This window comes from Bos javanicus, chromosome 2, assembly GCF_032452875.1.
Source record: "Bos javanicus breed banteng chromosome 2, ARS-OSU_banteng_1.0, whole genome shotgun sequence".
NCBI lineage: Eukaryota > Metazoa > Chordata > Mammalia > Artiodactyla > Bovidae > Bos > Bos javanicus.
The window spans coordinates 689,837-711,394 of record NC_083869.1 but is presented as its reverse complement, the minus strand read 5'-3'; the positions used below and the strand labels follow the sequence as shown (position 1 = coordinate 711,394).

Sequence of the window (21,558 nt, the reverse complement as noted above, 5' to 3'; positions counted from 1 at the left end):
TGAGCATCTTTTCATGTGTTTGTTAGCCATCTGTATGTCTTCTTTAGAGAAATGTCTGTTTAGTTCTTTGGCCCACTTTTTGATTGGGTCATTTAGTTTTCTGCAATTGAGCTGCATGAACTGCTTATATATTTTTTGAGATTAATTCTTTGTCAGTTGCTTTGTTTGCTCTGCCATTTGGAAGGCTGTCTTTTCACCTTGCTTATAGTTTCCTTTGTTGTGCAAAAGCTTTTAGTTTTAATTAGGTCCCATTTGTTTATTTTTGCTTTCATTTCCATTACTCTGGGAGGTAGGTCATAGAGGATCCTGCTGTGATTTATGTCAGAGAGTGAAAAACACTTTATTTATCAGGATATTTTTGTACTTAAAAACAAACAAACAAACAAACAGTGCGTCTTGCTAGGGGAATTTTAAAAAAGGGTTAACTATTCACTGGCACTCCCCAACAGTCTGTTTAAATCCCGTAAACACCCTGGCAACAGTGAAGTTCTGCCTTCTCCCAAGTCAGCTCCATAAACCACCTGTTTCTTTAAGGGTTTTAAGGAAGAGTAAAGGAATTGGTCACTGAATTGTCCTGCAATCAGTGAGCTGCTGCTAAGACTTTTGAAACCTCACATAAAACATAGATCATTTTGAGAATCATTTTTTTGCACCTACAGCAGCTTTCTCTTCTGGAGCAAGATAGCTGGGCTAGCTCCTGTTTAGAATCCCTGGCGTGGGCCCCAGACCTTGCAGCAGAGGTGAGAGTCAGCTGGCACAGAGAGAGGGAGCCTGAGAGCACAGACCCTTCCATCTGTGCAGCACACCAGTGCAGGGTGTAGGAGTGAAGGGGCCAGGTTGTGGTGGGGATGCAAGGGCATGAGGGTTACATGTTGAGAGGAAGGAGCATCTTTTCCCTATAACTTCCCTGATTCAGTCGTTCACAAGCTTCGAAGGGATTTCCCTCCTCTCAAGGCAATGGACTTCATTGGTTTAGCCAGTTTAGGATTTCTTGTTCAGTTCTCCCTGTGATTTCTCACCAGCCACCTTAGGATTTGGGCATGGCTGTGGATTAGTTCATCTGTTCATTCAGGAGGCCATCCTGTCTGTTGCTCACCATGAGTCCAGGAACTGGGACAGGGGGTTTTATTCTGGCTGGCAAGAGTGGTAGCAGAGATGATTGTAGGATGCGAGACACCAGCTAGATGTTAAAGCAGATGATTCAAAACACAATTAAAGAAAACAAAACCAATAGCGTGTGTCAGGAGTGAGGGGCTGAAGAAGTAGGAGCAGGCAGGGTAGATGGAAGGGATGGCCTGGACGTTCCTTTCCTTGTGTGCCTCCCGAGATGGGTGTTCCCTGGGAGGGTTGGGGCGAGGGGGTGTAGTCCAGGCCTCTCCCTCTTGTGCTGTAGTTTGCCTTGACACTCCCCCAGCTGTGAACCTCAGCAGCCACGCAGACTCCATGCTGCTCCAGGTGGGCCTGGCAGGGGCCCTGGTGGCCGGCAGCCCCAGTCATCTCGGGAGAGAAGAGCACGTGATGGTGGAGGTGACCCAGGCCAACACTCCAGGCTCCAGGCGGCGGCGGCCACAGCAGGTTACACCTAAAAGTTACTTGAAAAGAATTGTAAAAAATCATTTTATTTCTTTATAAATTGAATTTCTTCTTGAATGGATTTGATGGGAGCCCTAGGGCAATGACACCATTATTAGGCAAGCTGTTATGTTTTACTTTGTCATGGAAATTCTCTTTTCTCTAAGGCAGTTATAAAACTCTCACAATTTCAGTAAAGTCAGGCTTTTGAGGTTTCTTTATTTTTCAATTTAGAGTGTTTTTTTTTTTTTTTTTTGATAATTCAGGGAAACATATTTTTGAAAGTGCAGTTAAATCTGAGCCTTACCTCATGGTACAGAAGATAGTTCAACACTATGGTTCCCTTGAGTTTGTGGACTCTTAGCTAAGTTTGTGTCTGCTTTCCCCGAGCTTCTGCTTCTGTATCAATATGACCTTGTACTCAGCATCTAAGGCAGGGACTTTATTATTGCACATCCTGCAAAGGTTAGGAGAGTCAGCAGTCCCAGCCACCATGTCCCAGAGCCCAGACAAGGCCTAGTCTCGCTCTCTCGTTCCCCAAATCCTGGCCTCAGGGACTCCCCTGGATTTTCATGATGACTTCCATATGAAGTCATATCCCTAGTTCACAGATTTTCCCTGCTATAACTAATAGAAGGAAACGCTTTTGGTATATGAGGCTGTGTCATCCAGAATGGAGTATGACTGCAGTAATGGTGGGTACAGCACCCATCACATTTTTCTGCCATACAGAGCAGTGTCCCCAGAGCCAGAGTCTGATTATGAAGAAGGCTGCGGTTTCATGGACAATGGCTGATGCAGCACTGATGTTCTAAACTGGTTGCTCTGGCCACGGTCTTAGGACATGAACTTGGCTTCCCTGTATGCATTGCATAGTTCGCTGGCAAGGGTTCCACAGTAAAGATGAGATGGGCACATTTAATCTGCTGATGGTTTCCTCTGTGACCTTGTGTGGAGGAGGCCATGACCTTTTGTAGCCTGCTGACACATCAGTAGTTGCCTACCCTTGGGTCTGTACTGAGCTTCCCAGCTCCAGAAACACAACACAGGAGATTTTTACTGAAGGGTTTTTTTCTTTTTCCTGATACAGTCTTTCCAAACATGAACGTTTTAAGAGAAGTTGTGATCTCTCATTCAGGCTTTGACCAATTTCAGAGTTCCTTTTTCGATTTTCTTTATAATTTGTGGGTGGCAAGACTTCTGTCCTCCCACTGAAATTTCCCCAGCAGCCATAGCCAGGCCTCCCGCCTTTGCCCCACCAGCACCTCCATCTCTGCACACATCTGGCCCCTTTCATCTGGCTTTTCCACTCCCCTGCCCTTGACAAGGGCAGCTCGGCCTGTGAAACTAGAAGCTCATCCTCAGGCCCTCCTCCCATAGGCTTCTGGGACCTGGGTGTGGAGAGTTTCCTGCTTCCAGTTTGCAAACAGAAAGCAATCTTTCTGGTCAGTTGCCTCAGTGGGTTCAGAAGACTGTCTCCAGTAACATGCAGTGATTTCCTTTTCTCTTAATGGGTTTTATTTACTTCTGTATTTTTGTGTCTTTGTACATGAATTCTGTATTTGTATTTCCGTATTCTTTTTCTTAAACACAGCCCTCCAAATTATGGATGTTTCCAGCTGCACATCACCTGGCTGTCTCTAACATCTCTGTGTGAAAAAGACTTGTGCTCTTTTCTTTCTTCTTATTCTAGACAAGCACCTACCCTGAACATTGCTGGACCCCAGCTGATGGCCCAGACTCAAAGCCTTACCAGGATTTCATGCTTCGACTTTTGCAGGTCACTCATAACTGGACGATATTTTTAAATCCAAGTGGAAGTGAGCACGTGGTGGTGAGCAGGACCTTTGAGGTTCTTAGCAGGTAGGTCTTGGTGACTGAAGTCTCAGGGAAGCTCCTCCGGGACATGTTCCCTAGAGAAGTATGACCCTTGGGACTCCAGTTATGAATAGCTAGCAAGTTATGGGCTTGGAGTTGCTCCTTTTGTGTAGCCAGTGAGCATGAGTCTGTGGTGGGTGTCAAAACCACAGGTGTCAGGAAGTAAGACTGCAGAACCCATTTTGAAGCAAACTATGTTTTACAGCTGATACTTTAAATTAATTAATATCATGAAGCTACGCAATGGGGAATTCTGGTATATCTTAGAATTCTTTTTTCTGTAACGCCACTCCATGTTGAGTCTGTGCTTTTGATTACTATATAAGTTTGCTAGGCCTGCTGTATAAACACCATAGACAGGTGGCTTAAACAGTAGACATCTATTTCCTCAAGCTGGCAGAAGGGTATGTCCCTCCTGAGCCTCCTCTCCTTGGTGTGTGGATGCTGTCTTCTCCCCGTGTCCTCACGTGGTCAACCCTCTGCATCTCTGTGGGCCAAATTCCTTTTCTTACAAGGACACCAGTCATGTTGGTGTCACTGTTTTTCACTTAATCACCTTTGTGAAGACCTTATCCCCAAATACAGTCACATCCTGAAGTATGGAGAAGTAGGATGTCCAGATATGAATTTTGAGGGGACATAATTCAGCTCAGAGCAGTTACTGAAATTTTAGAGTCTATTTTCACCAGGCCACATACTATTGATCTTCATGCTTCTTGTTCCTGGTGTTTTCCCACCATTAGTGACAACCTGACTACCTGTTCTCAGGTTGCACATGACCCTTTTCCAAATTTCTCACATGCGAGAATTGTTGGATTTGCTATTTGTTAGCATGGGCTTCTCAGGTGGTACTAGTGGTAAAGAACCCACCTGCCAATACCAGAGTCATAAGAGACACAGGTTCGACCCCTGGGTCAGGAAGATCCCCTGGAGGAAGGCATGGCAACCCACTCCAGTATTCTTGCCTGGAGAATCCCATGGACATAGAAGCCTGGGTTGCATAGAGTCAGACATGACTGAAGTGACTTAGCATGTGCACAAAGCAATCAGATGTGTGGTGAGGAGGAAGATGGAAAATTAAACGGTTTAAACCACTGTGAACATCCTTGCTCCTGTTCATTGCTGGACTGGTGGCCTGTTATGAGGCAGGCAATGCCTGATGGAGGCTGAGGAGCTATGTCAGAGGGGCCTGGCTATGGGGAGGCTGTGCATGTATTCACGTGGCTTGCCTGTGCTCAGGGCTCCTCATCTGGCAGGTTAGGCACTCTGAGATCGGTTCAGGCTCTGGTTATAGCCATGGGCGACTGGTGTTGGGAAGAAAGCTGAGGGAGCAAGTGCTGATGGTTGATGTCAGGTCTGTTTCCTTAACCAGTGGTAAGATATTTGCTTCATTCTTCAGAGAGCCTGTTTCCATCAGCATCCGCGCCTCCCTCCAGCAGACCCAGATTGTTCCTCTTCTGATGACTCATCAGTACCTCCGCGCAAGTGTTGAAGCACAAGTGACCATTGCTGCGGTCATCCTCGCTGGGGTCTACGTGCTAATTATATTTGAGGTAACTTGCATGCCTGCTCTCCTGGGTTTATCTGTGCCCACAGGTAAGTGTATTTTAACATGTTGGGTGCTAGGGATGGGCTCAGTCTTGCATTTTAATTGAATTGAAATAGTGTCTTTCCTAAAAAGTAACATTTCCCTCATTCTAGGTAGAAAATTGCTCTGTACTGGAATATTTGCTGAATCTTGGCAGTTGCCATATGCAAGATGAGTTTTGCCAGGCACTAGAAAAAGTTTATTGATAAAACTGAATGTGCACATGATTTTCTCACCCTCGATTTGCTGCTCACACAGAATGCCCCTGAAGAGACAAGTGTTGAAACTTTCTGAGAATCGGGGTCTTTGTCTGTAAAATGGGCGTGTTAAAATACCCCCTATTTTTTCATAGGATTGTGTGCACAATGAGGACCTTGGAGACCTTGGGCTATGTGTGGGGAAGGATTATCTGTTATGTTTATCAACTCAGCTAATGAGCCCAATGATTTCATGTCCCATCAATTCAGTGTTTCTGGAAAATTTTAAGTGTGGCTATACCTTCAATAGCATTAAACAAAGTACAGATACTGCCTGACTGGGCAGGTCCATTGTTGTTTTAGTTGTGAAACCAGATTTACAGCAACACACAGATGGGACTTTTGGCCCCACTGGGCTGAGCCTGGAGGATCAGGAGGTGAAGGTGAAGGTAAAGGGATGTGTCTTCTCAAAATATGAAAAGTGCCCTGGAGCTTCAAGGAGGTAATCTGAGGGGGGAGTGGTCAGGAAAATTCCCGAAATTCCCTGAGGCTGTCTGATCTGTCTGTGAGGAATGCTGGCTTCAGCAGGTTGAGCCCATAGTTGTCCAATAAGGTCCATCCATGGGTTTAGTTGCTCTGTCTCATTTATTCTGGGGCAGCTCTATTCTGTCCTCCCCCCACCCTACCCCAATCAATATTATTATTGTTTCAGGGTTCCTATGACCACACACAAAACTCTGTGATCAGGCAGAGTCTGAAGGAGTCCAGGAGCAAGTTTCTTAGCAGTTTTCTCCTCAAGGAGCCACAGAGAACATATTACTTCCTCCAACGGCATTGTTTAAGGGCAGGCTGCTTGAGATGTAGAGCCCAAGGTTTTTGTTGATGTGATTTTATAATCACAAAATTAATACACAGAAATCCCTTGCATTCCAGTACACTAACAATGAAAAATCAAAAAGAGAAATTAAGGAAACAATCCCATTCACCATCACAACAAATAGTATAAAATATCTAAGAATCAGTTCAGTTCAGTTCAGTCACTCAGTCGTGTCCAACTCTTTGCAACCCCATGAATTGCAGCACGCCAGGCCTCCCTGTCCATCACCAACTCCTGGAGTTCACTTAAACTCATGAATAAACCTACTTAAAGAGACAAAAGATCTGTATGCAAAAAGCTATAAGACACTGATAAAAGAAATCAAAGAACATGGACAGATGAAGAGATACACCATGTTCTTGCATTGGGAGAATCTGTATTGTGAAAATGACCATACTACCCAAAGCAATCTAAAGATTCAATGCAATCACTATCAAATTACCAATGGCATTTTTTCAGAGAACTGGAACAAAAAATTTTACAATTTGTATGGAAAAACAAAAGACCCCAAATAGCCAAAGCAACCTTGAGAGAAAAACATGGAACTGGAGAAACCAGCTTTCCTGATTTCAGACTATACTACAAAGTTACAGTCATCAAGACAGTATGGTACAGGCACAAAAACAAAAATATAGACCAATGGAACAAGACAGAAAACCCAGAGATAAACCCATGTACCTATGGGAATCTTATCTTTGGCAATGGAGGCAAGAATATACAATGGAGGAAAGACTATCTCTTCAATAAGTAGCATGCAAAAACTGGACAACTACATGTAAAATCATGAAACTAGAACACTTCCTAACACAAAACACAAAAATAAACTCAAAATTGATTAAAGACTAAAATATAAGGCCAGAAACTATAAAGTTCTTAGAGGAAAACATAGGTAGTACACTCTGACATAAATCACAGCAATGTCCTCCAACACCCACCACCTAGAGTAGTCAAAATAAAAACAAATGGAACCTAATTAAACTTAAAAGCTTTTGCACAGCAAAGGAAACTGTTCAGTTCAGTTCAGTTGTTCAGTCATGTCCAACTCTTTCCGACCCCATAAACTGCAGCATGCCAGGCCTCCCTGTCCATCACCAACTCCTGGAGTCCTCCCAAACCCATGTCCATCAAGTTGATGATGCAATCCAACCATCTCATCCTCTGTTGTCCTCTTCTCCTCCTGCCCTCAATCTTTCCCAGCATGAGGGTCTTTTCCAATAAGTCAGCTCTTCGCATCAGGTGGCCAAAGTATTGGAGTTTCAGCTTCAACATCAGTCATTCCAATGAACACCCAGGACTGATCTCCTTTAAGATGGACTGGTTGGATTATTTACAGGAAACTGTAAACAAGGTGAAAAGACAGCTCTCAGAATGGGAGACAATAATTTCAAATGAAGCAACTGGCCAAGGATTAATCTCCAAAATATATAAGCAGCTCATATAGCTCAATATCAGAAAAATAAGCAACTCAATCAAAAAATTAGCAGAAGGCCTAAACAGATATTTCTCCAAAGAAGACATAGAGATGGCAAATAAACACATGAAAAGATGCTCAACATCACTCATTATTAGAGAAATGCAAATCAAAACTACAACAAAGTATCACCTCACACCAATCAGAATGGCTATCATCAAAAAACCTATGAACAATAAATGCTGGACAGGATGGGAAGAAAAGGGAATCCTCCTGCACCATTGGTGGGAATGTAAACTGATACAGCCATTATGGAGAACAGCATGGAGATTCCTTAAAGACTAGGAATAAATCTACCACGTGACCCAGCAATCCCACTACCGGGTATGTACCCTGAGAAAACCACAATTCAAAAAGACACATGGACCCCAATGCCCATTGCAGCACTATTTCCATTAGCCAGGTCATGGAAGCAACCTTGTTGTCCATCAACAGAGAAACGGATAAAGAAGATGTGGTATATTACTCAGCTGAATATAAAGGAAAGAATGTGAATCTGTTGTAGTAAGTCAGAAAGAGAAAGACAAATATCATATATTAATGTATATAAATGGGATCTAGAAAAATGATACTGATGAATCTATTTGTAGGGAAGGAATGGAGTTGCAGACATAGAGAAGGGACTTGTGGACAGAGCAGGGGAAGGAGTGGGTGGGATGCATTGAGGAAGTAGCATTGACACATACGCACTATCATGTGTTAAACAGATAGCTAGTGGGAAGCTGCTATATATCACAGTGAGCCCAGCCTGGCCCTCCGTAATGACCTAGAATGGTGTGATGGGGGAGAGAAGGGAAGCTCAAGAGGCAGAGGAGATATATATCTGTATCTATATCTATATATAATGACTAATTTGTGTTATTGTACAGCAGAAGCCAACACAACATTGTAAAGCAATTTTCCTCCAGTTAAAAAAGAAAAGAAAAAAAATAAGAAAATATCACATTAGGCATGACTGTTTCTCCTAACTCTCAAAGAATCCAGATGTGCACAGGTGGTCTCAGCTGTTCCTACCCTCCCTCTCCTGCTACCTTGCCTTTGCAGGTGGCTCTTGTGGTAAAGAACATGCCTGCCAATACAAAAGACATAAGACATGTGGGTTCAATCCCTGGGTCAGGAAGATCCCTTGGAGGAGGGCATGACAACCCACTCCAGTATTCTTGCCTGGAGAATCCTATGGACAGAGGAGCCTGGCAGGCTACAGTCCATGGGGTCCCACAGAGTCAGACACGACTGAGTGACTTAGCACACACAGAGGACAGACAGCACTGTGGGTTAGTCTGGAATCAGAAACGCCAACACAGCCTAGCTTGGGTGCCATCCCCAAACCACCCTTCCCTCACAGACACATGGACGCACCCATGCTGAGGCAGTTTGTTTGGTAACATACAGACCCTGCCAAACCATCACAGGTGGGAACATAACAGATGAGTTTAAGAAGAAAGTGGGTGTGCTGGCTCTTATGTGAAGTGCCTTTGACACTCAGACCTCAAAGACAGTGATGAGACTACCCCCATCACTGACTACCCCAGTGAGGTGGCAGCTGGCCCACCCCTCAGATATGGCCCCTGCCTCTCCTACACACAGAAGGCCCTGGGCAAGAGAAATGGTCACAAGAGCAGTAGGGGTTGGGGGAGAAAGAGCAGAGGCCCTTGTTGCCAGGCCCTCCCAAACCACTGGCCAGCAGGTGAACCCTCTTTCATTCTTTATGAAGCTTCTTGGGCAAACTGGACCCCTTGATGAAATGAGATGGTTCATGGTGACATTCTCAAAGGAGACTCCAGAATAGCAATGGATGCCAGAAATTCCCTCCAGTGGCAGTGCAGTGAGAAGTGCAACAGTCGGTGCTCCCCCAAGGTAGGTCCCTAGCTCAGCAAGAGTTATGAGATTCTCTCCAGCTATGTGAGAACCAGGCTCAGCGGGCTCTGGCACCAGAAGGAGAAGGCACCACCCCTCCCTGTAGGGGTATGGTCACCTCCTGCTTCCAGTCAGCCTCTCAGCATCTGCACATGTGGTCAACAGGCCTCTGCTCACTGTAATTCATAAGAGACCCAGGCTGCTTCTCACCTGGGCACCACTGAGGCAAGAAGAAGGGGGAGTCTCTCTTCTCATATCCCAACAAGCAGAACACAGTTTACAACCAAATCTGACTTCAGAGGGAAGGGTAGGCAGTTCACCATGCACAAGGACAAGAATGCATTCACATGGAAGAACAGGCAGGCAAGGTCCACCACTTTCAAAGAGGCCAAAGCACCCTCTTCCTAGGAGATAAGGGAGGGTATAAAGAGGACCCACCTGGAAGGTAGTGCAGCAAACAGAGCAGTGTTACTACCTCGTAGGCAGACAGGACCCAGCCCAGGAAAGTTGGAGCTGGCCCAGGTCTTACACCAGAGCACAGAGAGGCAGGGTGTCACCTCAAGGGACAGCCAGTTCATGCCCTACAAACCAAAAAGTTCTCTAAGTTTTGCAGATGAAGAAAGTGAAACGTGGAGAATTTACTTAGCATCTAAAAGCCCATAATCACCCTACTACATCATGGCAGGAAGAAACAATTGGAAACACGGCCTTCAACTGGACACACATTGTAAGTGCTAAAATGCCTATGAAATGCAGAGTGGTACTGAATTCAAGGCCCGGAACTGTACCACTTGTACACTGGCCTGGGAATTTTTAGAAACACAGGATTCAGAACCGAGGAATGTCTAGGAAACCCACCACCAGTGTTTCTGCTGTCACTGTGGGTCAGTTGGCTCCTGCTGTTGCCCTCCTGTACTGGGAGGGAAGGGGCTCAAGAAGGCACAGGTACCTCCCTCCATGAGTGGCCCCTCCCTAAACAGAGGTGCTCCTGCTGCCCAATGCTCCTCAGTCTAGGAGAATTTATATGAGATGACACAAAGCAAAGGCTCCCAGAGCTCATGTGGGGTCCCTAGAGAGCAAGGCACACATGCAGTGGCATACAGCTGCTTGCAGACAGTGTACAGCAGCCAGCACACCACATGGGCAGAAATGGCAGCCATGGGAGTTCCACATATCTGCAGATATTTAGGTATCTCATTCTTCTAATGAGTCTCCCTGCACTTCATTTATCCTTACATTTACCAAAGTAGCCCAAGGAAGAAGATTAGTCAACCATCTCACGTTCTGAACATTTAAATGTAAACTGGGAGATGATGTCAGCATCATGGCAGCTTGAGATATCCCTCCTTTTTGTCCCCCTTTTCTGATAGCTAACTAGGCATCCATCCACAAAGAAAAAGTACCTCTGTAGGAGCAGTGAGATTCAAAGGACCTAGGAGGAGCCTCTCCTGCCTGTGCACCCAGTAATAAGCAAACATACCCTAGCCTAAGCTGTGAAACCAGCAGGAGCCAGCAATGGCAACCTAATCTCTCTTGGCTGCTATCAGGGAAAACCTAGACAGTGCTGACCTGAGCAGATACCCAGGAACAGCAGAGAGTTTGTAGAAGCCCAGCCTTTCTGAGAGGAAATTACAGCATGTCACTGAAGGAAAACAGTACAAGTTAGGACACGCTGGAGAGGGTAATAGGACCTTGGTCAGCACTGCCCCTCTCCTAAGGCCACATTCCATTGGGCTGAACTAACTGATAGGGAGTAAGTGCTTGGCTTCCCCAGCTGTGCAGGATGCAGGAAGAAAACCAACTTATCTCTGCCAGAACCCGAGTACTCAGGCAGGGCATCCATGCTTGCAGGGAGGGAGGTCAGGAAAGAGTCAAGTGAAACTATCAAAGGGCATTAAAGGAATACATTTTCTGCTGACTGCACTCAGCACTTCAGCAGGAAATCTGATTATTGATCTGGAGAAGCTCATCCTAGGATCCCCCCAAGGCCTGCAGGCATCCCTAATGCCAACCTCTCCCTGTCTCCCCCCACTGCCTTTGTAGTGGCTCCTAGTACATGCTCTCTGTGTGGTGGTGAGAGCACTGTTGGTCAACAGTAGATGGAGTGCTGCCATAAAACAGACTGGCTGTGGGCAAAGGAGAACTGGAGCTATAGCACCGCCTACTGCCAACAAAAGGGGCTTTTCCAGCAGCCAGCCTGGTGAGCTGCAGAGCCAGAGAACACATAAAAGCATACACATTCTGTCACAAGAAGGAGCAAGAAGAGTGCAGCAGGTGTGTCCACAGGAGATCAGAGAAAGTATCAGGCATAACAGAACAAACAAACAGTATATCCCATCTGAATACAACTAATAAAGATTTGAGGAGACGTCTGTTACTTTGCTGACAAAGGTCCATGTAGTTAAAGCTATAGTTTTTCCAGTAGTCATGTACAAATGTGAGAACTGGACCATAAAGAAGGCTGAATGCCGAAGAATTGATGCTTTTGAACTGTGGTGTCAGAGAAGACTCTTGAGAGTCCCTTGGACTGCAAGGAGATCTAACCAGTCCATCCTGAAGGAAATCAGTCCAGAATATTCATTGAAAGGACAGATGCTAAAGCTGAATCTCCAATACTTTGGCCACCTGATACAAAGAACTAACTCATTGGAAAAGACCCTGATGCTGGGAAAGATTGAAGGCAGGAGGAGAAGGGGACAACAGGATGAGGTGGTTGGTTGGCATCACTGACTCAATGGACATGAGTTTGAGCAAGCCCCGGGAGTTGGTGATGGACAGTGAAGCCTGGCGTGCTGCATTCCACGGGGTCGCAAAGAGTTGGACATGACTGAGTGACTGAACTGACTGACTGACTGCTACTTCAAATGAGAAAGCATCAATGTAAAGCTACAAGGAATATGAAAAATCAAGGAAATAAATCATCACCAAAGATAACAACAGTCATTCAATAAGTTAATTCAAAGGCACAGAATGTTGCTATCTAGCTGATAAAGTATCAAAAGTAGCTATACCGATGCAGAGAACAAAGTACTGGTTACCTGCAGGGAGGAGGTGGAGGCAAAATATAAGGGTGGAAGAGTGGGAGGTACAAAGTATTGGGTGTTAAGATAGGCTACAAGAATGTATTGTACAATATGGGGACTATTGCCAACATTTTGTAATAACTATTAATGGAGTGTAACTTTTAAAACTGTAAAGTAATTAGCCTCCAATTAAAATAAATAAATTAATTAAAATAGTTATACTGAGGATACTCAATGAGCTACAAGGAAAGACAAAAAGATAATTCAGTGAAATCAGGAAAACAACACATGAACAAAATGAGAAAATTAACAAATGAATAGAAATCATGAAACAGAAACAAACAGAAATTCTGGAGCTAAAGAACTCAGTGAGGAAGATGGAAAATGCAATAGAACATCAACAGCAGAGCAGACCAAATGGAAGATAAAATAATAAGTGATCATGAGGAAAGGAGTTTTGAATAACCCAATCAGAGGAGACCAAAGAAGAAAATGAAAAAGAGCAAAGAAAACCTTCATTGTCTGTCAGATGTTCATGTAGGATAACTGGATTCCAGAAGGAGACAAGTGAGAGAAGGGGGAAGAAAGTTAATTTAAAGAAGTAATCGCTGAGCTTCCAGTTTAGAATGGCAGAGTAGAAGGGTGGGCACTCATGTCCTCCTGCAAGAGCACCAAATCACAACTAGCTGTTGAATAACCATCCACAGAAGGGCACTGGAACTTACCAAAGGAAAAAAAAAAGATGCCCCATATCCAAAAACAAAGAAGAAACTGCAGCAAGACAGTGAGAGGGGCACAGTCACAGTAAAATCAAATCCCATACCTGCCAGATGCGTGACCCACAAACTGGAGAAGAGTAATACCAAAGAGGTTCTCCCACTGTTGTGAAGGTTCTGAACCCCATGTCAGGCTTTCCAGCTTGGGGATCTGACAAAGGGACTGGGAATTCCCAGGGAATTTACCTTGAAGGCCAGCGGGATTTGATTACAAGACTTCCACAGGACTGGGGGAACCAGAGATTCTGGTCTTGAAGGGCACAAACAAAACCTTATGCACATCAAGACTCAGAGGAAAGGAGCAGTGACTCCACAGGTGATTGAACCAAAACAACCTGCTAGATTTGGAGGGCCTCCTGTGGAGGCGTGGGTCAGAAGGGGCTCACCACAGTGATGGAGGTATTGGCAGTGGCAGTCTGGAAAGGTCCCCCTAAGGTCTAATGGTGACCCTCTTGGAGGTCACCATTAACTGGACCATAGGGCCCATAGACTTGAGGGCTGGGTCTTCTCAAGTCAAAAAACTACCAGGGAGGGAGGGCAACCCCACCCATCAGCAGATAACTGGATTAAAGCTTTACTGAGAAAGGCCCTGCCAACCAGAGCAAGACCCAGTTTTTCCCACCACAAGTCCCTTCCATCAGGAAGTTTACACAAGCCTTCTCGCCTCTTCCATCATGGGGCAGACAAAAGAAGCAAGAACTACAGTCTTAAAGTGACTAAAGCTAAAACCACATTACAGAAAGGTAATTAACAAGAAGAAAGCAGAAGGTTATGTCCCAGATGAAGGGACAAGATGAAACCCCAGACAAACAACTAAATGAAGTAGAGATTGGCAACCTTCCAGAAAAAGAATTCAGAATAATGATAGTGAAGATGATTCAGGACCCTGGGGGTGGGGGCAAGGGGAAATGGAGGCAAAGATTGAAAAACTCAGCAGTGGCCACAGGACTGGAAAAGGTCAGTTTTCACTCCAATCCCAAAGAAAGGCAATGCCAAAGAATGCTCAAGCTACCGCACAATGGCAGTCATCTCACATGCTAGTAAAGTAATGCTCAAAATTCTCCAAGCCAGGCTTCAGCAATACGTGAACCATGAACTTCCAGATGTTCAAGCTGGTTTTAGAAAAGGCAGAGGAACCAGAGATCAAATTGCCAACTACCACTGGATCATCGAAAAAGCAAGAGAGTTCCAGAAAAACATCTATTTCTGTTTTATTGGCTATGCCAAAGCCTTTGACTGTGTGGATCACAATAAACTGTGGAAAATTCTGAAAGAAATGGGAATCCCAGACCACCTGACCTGCCTCCTGAGAAATCTATATGCAGGTCAGGAAGCAACAGTTAGAACTGGACATGGAACAACAGACTGGTTCCAAATAGGAAAAGGAGTTCGTCAAGGCTGTATATTGTCACCCTGCTTATTTAACTTCTATGCAGAGTACATCATGAGAAACGCTGGACTGGAAGAAGCACAAGCTGGAATCAAGATTGCTGGGAGAAATATCAATAACCTCAGAGATGCAGATGACACCACCCTTATGGCAGAAAGTGAAGAGGAACTAAAAAGCCTCTTGAAAGTGAAAGAGGAGAGTGAAACAGTTGGCTTAAAGCTCAACATTCAGGAAACTAAGATCATGGCATCTGGTCCCATCACTTCATGGGAAATAGATGGGGAAACAGTGTCAGACTTTACTTTTTGGGGCTCCAAAATCACTGCAGATGGTGATTGCAGCCATGAAATTAAAAGATGCTTACTCCTTGGAAGGAAAGTTATGACCAACCTAGATAGTATATTGAAAAGCAGAGACATTACTTTGCCAACAAAGGTCCGTCTAGTCAAGGCTATGGTTTTTCCAGTGGTCGTGTATGGATGTGAGAGTTGGACTGTGAAGAAAGGGAAGCGGCGAAGAATTGATGCTTTTGAACTGTGGTGTTTTAGAAGACTCTTGAGAGTCCTTTGGACTGTAAGGAGGTCCGACTAGTCCATCCTAAAGGAGATCAGTCCTGTGTGTTCATTTGAAGGACTGATGTGGAAGCTGAAACTCCAATACTTTGGCCACCTGATGTGAAGAATTGACTCATTGGAAAAGACTCTGATGCTGGGAGGGACTGGGGGCAGGAGAAGGGGATGACATAGGATGAAATGGCTGGATGGCATCACTGACTAGATGGGCATGAGTTTGGGTGAACTCCAGGAGTTGGTGATGGACAGGGAGGCCTGGCATGCTGCGATTCATGGGTCACAAAGAGTCGGACATGACTGAGCAACTGAACTGTACTGAGAAGCAAACACTAGCAGAATAACTGAGGCAGAATGGACAAATGACCTGGAGGACAGAATGGTAGAAATCACTGGCATAGAACAGAATATAGAAAAAAGAATGAAAAGAAATGAAGACAGCCTAAGAGACCTCTGAGACAACATTAAATGCACCAACATTTGCATTATAGGGGTCCCAGAAGGAGAAGAGAGAGAGAGAAAGGACCTGAGAAAATATTTGAAGAGATAAGACCTGAAAATTCCCATATATGAGATAGGAAATAGTGAACCAAGTCCAGGAATCACAGAGAGTCCCAGGCAGGATAAACCCAAGAAGGAACACACTGAGACACATAGTAATCAAACTGACAAAAATTAAAGACAGAGATAAAATATTAAAAGCAACAAGAGAAAAACAACAAGTAACATACAAGGGAACTCCCATCAAGGTATTAGCTGACCAATGGCAACCCACTCCAGTACTCTTGCCTGGAAAATCCCATGGACGGAGGAGCCTGATAGGCTGCAGTCCATGGTGTCGTAAAGAGTTGGACACGACTGAGTGACTTCACTTTCACTTTTCACTTTCATGCATTGGAGAAGGAAATGGCAATCCACTCCAGTGTTCTTGCCTGGAGAATCCCAGGGATGGTAGATCCTGGTGGGCTGCTGTCTATGGGGTCGCACAGAGTCGGACACGACTGAAGTGACTTAGCAGCAGCAGCAACACAAATTCTACAAGCCAGATATATTTAAAATTATGAAAAGGAAGAGCCTACAACCAAGAATACTCTACCCAGCAAGACTCTCCTTCAGACTTGATGGAGAAATCAAAAGCTTTCCAGATAAGCAAAAGTTAAGAGAATTCAATACCATCAAACCAGCTTTACAACAAATACTAAAGTAACTTCTCTAGGCAGGAAACACAAGAAAAGGAATAAGACCTGCCAAGAGAAAATAAACCCAAAACAATTGAAAAAATTTTAATAGGATCACACATATAGATAATCACCTTAAATCACCTTTCTTTAGAAAGCAGACTGGTGATAGTTGTGTGTGCGTCTAGGACATCCAGACTTTGAAACCCATGATTTATCTATTGTCCTAAATTCCCTGGTGGCTCAGCTTGTAAAGAATCCACCTGTAATGTGGAAGACCTGGGTTTGATCTCTGGGTTGGGAAAATCCCCTGGAGAAGGGCATGGCTACCGCTCCACTATTCTGGCCGGGAGAATTCCATGGATTGTGTAGTCCATGGGATCGCAAAGAGTCGGACACAACTTTCACTTTCACTTTCAATAGGTATGGTATAGAATGGCCAATCTTCACAAATACTTATACCAATACAAGCTTCTGTGTGTTTTAAAATCCTGTGGACTAGAGTGAAGTAATGTTCTATGCTTCTTTCCAGATTGTTCACAGAACACTAGCAGCCATGTTGGGGTCCCTTTCAGCATTAGCAGCGCTGGCTGTGATTGGTGACGTAAGTTGTAACATTTTGAGTCAAAGGCTTAGCATTTGATAGAATGTCAGCTTCAAAGTCCAATAATTAGGTGTTATTTTAATATACTATTTCACGTTTCCTGTTAAGGCATGAACTAATGAACTTGATACCATTGATGAGCAATTAACATTTGATTTTATCACACACACCCCATCTTAGCTGAGGAAAGGCTCATGATGGTCAAGTACTCATTCAGGCCATGCACCTGAGCAATGTTAGAGCCAGCCATATGCACTGTCAGCCCTTGGAGACCAGGGGAAGCCATCCTAGCTGGAGCAGAGAGGTGGGAGATAGTGAGGTTGGGGACAGACATCAAGAGGTCCCTGGAAGTGCATGTCTGTGAGGTGATACTGTCCCCTCAGGATCTGAGCATGTTCCATCCTGCAGAGACACTGGAATGAATGTAGAGAAGCAAGAGAGGCCAAATACTCTGGAGATGGAGGCCTGGGGTTGTTTGAGGAGCAGTGCTGCACTGACCAAGGTGGCCACACATGGAACTTGGGATTCGAAAAAAACTCTGTAGAATTTCACAAATTGTTCTGAAAAATGTTTCTAAAGGCCAGTCAGTCAACCAAAGAGTAAAAATAATATGTGAGACTTTGTTATTTATTTATTTTTCTCTTTTATGGCTAGAATTGGTATAAACAAACACTCACTCTCAGGGTAAAATGTCCCAGAATCCTAAAACTTACACATAAACCTCTGTTACTTTGATTAATTGTTAAGGAGTAGTGTAGTAGTAGTTATTTAATTTTGGAAATAATTGATATGGCATATGCCTTGTGCTGCAGGAAAATCTCTGGACCACTGTGAAGTCCTTTTCCAACAACGAGGCTCTCCAAGTGCCCTCACTTCCCAGTCTGGGCTCCCAGTTCCCCATGATCCTACCTTTCCTTAGGGACAGGGACAGGGCTTAAGAAGTCTGCCTTTCTCATTGACAAGTGCATAGTTTTGATGTTACGATGCTTTGGGTCACGACTGTTTTTCAGTAATGATATAATAGGATTTCAAAGGCAAGTGGATGGTGTGATTTTTGTGATTTTCAGCTCTGGCCATGAGTGGGTTTTCTGTAAAGTGCACATGTTTACAGCTTATCACCAGGAGGATGAGGCCCAGGACTAATTGGCTAATTTGTGGTTTGATTGCAGAGACCCAGCCTGACCCATGTGGTGGAGTGGATTGATTTTGAGACTCTGGCCCTGCTGTTTGGCATGGTAATGACAGTCCTCCCAGTGGGACTGGGCCCCAAGTTTGCTGTAACCTGGGACTTTCTCTTTTACTGCTGTCACTGCTAATTCTTAAGGACACCGTGCTGCTTGACTGTTAGGGCTTGATTGAGAAGTGTTTGCAGGTCTAGCTAATTTCTCCTGATGAAGAATGGAGTGATTGGTGCTCTGGTTGGTTAGCTGGAAAATTTTAGCCTAAGGCCTCTCTACCAGAGAAATAATCTTGCCATTGAGAAAATTCAGCAGTTTTTTGAGTTACTGTCCTTAAAATATAAAATGATATATCTTAAATAAATAAACCATATAAATTTTTCAGTGATTGAAAAAGTACCTTTAATTATATGGATAAAGGAAGAAAGGAAGAAATTGTCCCTAAGTGATAGTTTGTTAATTTACCATATTTTCAAGTGACCACTCTACTGCATGCTATGGAGAGTGTCACCAAATCAACCTGTAGGAAGGGAATTTTAAGGCACACTAGTGAGTTAGTGGGAGAAGGCAATGGCACCCCACTCCAGTACTCTTGCCTGGAAAATCCCATGGACGGAGGAGCCTGGTAGGCTGCAGTCCATGAGGTTGCTGAGAGTTGGATATGACTGAGTGACTTCACTTTCACTTTTCACTTTCATGCATTGGAGAAGGAAATGGCAACCCACTCCAGTGTTCTTGCCTGGAGAATCCCAGGGACGGTGGAGCCTGGTGGGCTGCCGTCTATGGGGTCTCACAGACTTGGACATGACTGAAGCGACTTAGCAGCAGCAGCAGCAGTGAGTTAGTGTGGAACATGAGTCATAAACAGATTTAGTTGGAATAAGGGGAATTTGACAAGGGTCTGGACAGCAGTGGGAATGGCTCATGTGTCCTTGAACAGACCCCACAGTGGCTGAGTGATCTGAAGGAGGGCTGTGCTGCTCTAGGTGTCAATGTGATCCAAAATAACTGTCTGCTTTGTGGATGTGGTGTGGGATTCAGGTCAGTGCTCTGAATTCAGGCTTTATAGAGAAACTAATTTTTGTATTGGGTTCTGAAAAGTATATAGGGTTTGGACATATGGAAGGAAAAAGGAAGGCGTACCAGATATCTCATAAGTTTTTGTTATAAAAAAAAGTTTAAATGATTGGTGTATTAGTTTGCTGGGACCGCCATTATAAAGTACCATACACTGGGTGACTTAAACAACAGAAATGTATTTCCTCATAGTTCTGGAGGCTAACGTCCAAGATCAAGATGTGTGCAGTGTTGGTTTCTTCTGAGGCTTATAGATGATCATCTGCTCAAGTCCTCACATGATTGTCCCTCTGGGCGTGTCTATGTCCTCCTCTCTTCTTATAAGGTCAATAGGCATATTGGATTAGGGCTTCACTTTAATTTAATTATCCTCTTAATACAGTTATATTGGATTTTAACAATGAATGGCTTAATTTTTTCTCAGTTGGAATCAGTTCAAGAAGGTTCTATATAGAACTTTGGGGTGTGTGTGGTCCAGAGACAGTCTGTATAACCAGACCCCTGTCTTTTTTACCCTGTTTATTTCCAGTCATCCACCCATGGGACCACTCACCCAGTCCCTGAGTTCCAGTCTCTCTTGGGTGGTTCTGGCAGCAGACATGTGTAACAGTTTCACCACAACAGTGGAAGACCACACGGGACCTACCCTGTGTAGGTCACCTACACATGTGGTCATTCATGTGTAGCTTCCATTGGTGTGAAGCATCACACTCTATAAGTGGCCTCACAGTGGCCATTTGGATAGGATGAACAATGATGGTCATTATAGATGAGGCAGAGATTTGTACTGTTTTGCACTGTTTTTGTGAAACACAGTTTTGGGCCCACTATTTTCTAAAGTACTTTAGTTTACATAATTCACAACAACCTTACGAGGGAATAAGACATACAGAAGTAAGGTGAGAAAACCAAAGTACAGAGAATTAAATAATTTTTTTTTTTTGCTCAAGGCTCTGTTTGACTGTTTACAACCCCATGGACAGCAGCATGCCAGGCCTCCCTGTCCACCACCAAATCCCGGAGTTTGCTCAAATTCACGTCCAGTGAGTCAGTGTTGCCATCCAACCATCTCATCCGCTGTTGCCCCATTCTCCTCATTCCCTCAATCCTTCCCAGCATCAGGGTCTTTTCCAGTGAGTCAGTTCTTCGCATCAGGTGGCCAAAGTATTGGAGCTTTAGCTTCAGCATCAGTCCTTCCAATGAATATTCAGGGTTGATTTCCGTTAGGATTGACTGGTTTGATCTCCTTGCAGTCCAAGGGATTCTGAAGAGTCTTCTCCAGCACTACAGTTAGAAAGCATCAATTCTTCAGCACTCAGCCTTCTTTATGGTCCAGTTTTCACATCTGTATATGACTACTGGAAAAACTATAGCTTTGACTATATGGACTTTTGTCAATAAAATAATGTCTCTGCTTTTTAATATGCTGTCTAGGTTGGTCATAGCTTTTCTTCCAAGGAACAAGTGTCTTTTAATTTTGTAGCTGAAGTCACTGTCCTCTGTGATTTTGAAGCCCAAGAAAATAAAATCTGCCACTATTTCCATTTTTTCCCTATCTATTTGCCCTGAAGTGATGGGACTGGATGCCATGATCTTAGTTTTTTGGATGTTGTATTTTAAGCCAGTTTTTTCACTCTCCTCTTTCACTCATCAAGAAGCTCTTTAGTTCCTCTTCACTTTCTGCCATTAGAGTGGTGTCATCTGCATTTCTGAGGTTGTTAATATTTCTCCCAGCAGTCTTCATTTCAATGTAACTACGCTTATAAAATTTAAGCTAGTTTAAAAAAAAATAAATGTAATTTAAGTCAGTTTAAAAGTCTTAAAACTTTTAATTGTTGCTTGTGTGAACACCTAGGTGCAAAAGGCCACATTCTATCCTATTTCCTGCCCTGTTTCTAGCTTTGTGACTCTGAGCAAGTCACTTTTCCTCTCTGCCTGACAGTTTCCTGGTCTATAAGTCAGAGTAATTATAACGCAGATGTTTACTGTGAAGTTCAGGTGGAATGATAATGTACTTTGGGCACATACTCTTGGACAAATGTAAAGGTGCAAATCCTCTAGTAAGGGGCTTGATTCAGAGAGTTAGTAAGTGGATCACACTCAACCAAAGAGTGAGACGTTTGATGAGGTGGTAGGTTTCATATAGAGGCCAGAGCTCAGATGTGTAAGTGGTCACTGATATCATTTCAGGATGGTGCTCTGAAACATTCTTTGTCTCCTTTTTCTCTTTTCCCTATAGATGATCTTAGTAGCCATATTTTCAGAAACTGGATTTTTTGATTATTGTGCTGTAAAGGTATGTATGATGTGGCATTTAATAGTT

At 44.0% G+C, this 21,558-nt stretch overlaps 1 protein-coding gene across 5 annotated transcripts in view; it reads left to right on the top strand.

Moving 5' to 3' along the window:
• The window catches only part of OCA2 (OCA2 melanosomal transmembrane protein), a 293,422-nt gene that overhangs the window by 63,294 nt on the left and 208,570 nt on the right, over nt 1-21,558 (top strand). For 4 of the 5 annotated variants that reach the window (XM_061431337.1, XM_061431331.1, XM_061431340.1 and 1 more), the window contains exons 7-12: nt 1,415-1,575; nt 3,353-3,435; nt 4,850-5,003; nt 16,909-16,980; nt 18,150-18,215; nt 21,475-21,531. In XM_061431337.1, the coding sequence (XP_061287321.1) occupies nt 1,415-1,575; nt 3,353-3,435; nt 4,850-5,003; nt 16,909-16,980; nt 18,150-18,215; nt 21,475-21,531 (593 nt within the window). The remainder of the gene's footprint in view (nt 1-1,414; nt 1,576-3,352; nt 3,436-4,849; nt 5,004-16,908; nt 16,981-18,149; nt 18,216-21,474; nt 21,532-21,558) is intronic. The other variant, XM_061431332.1, reaches the window with a different exon arrangement.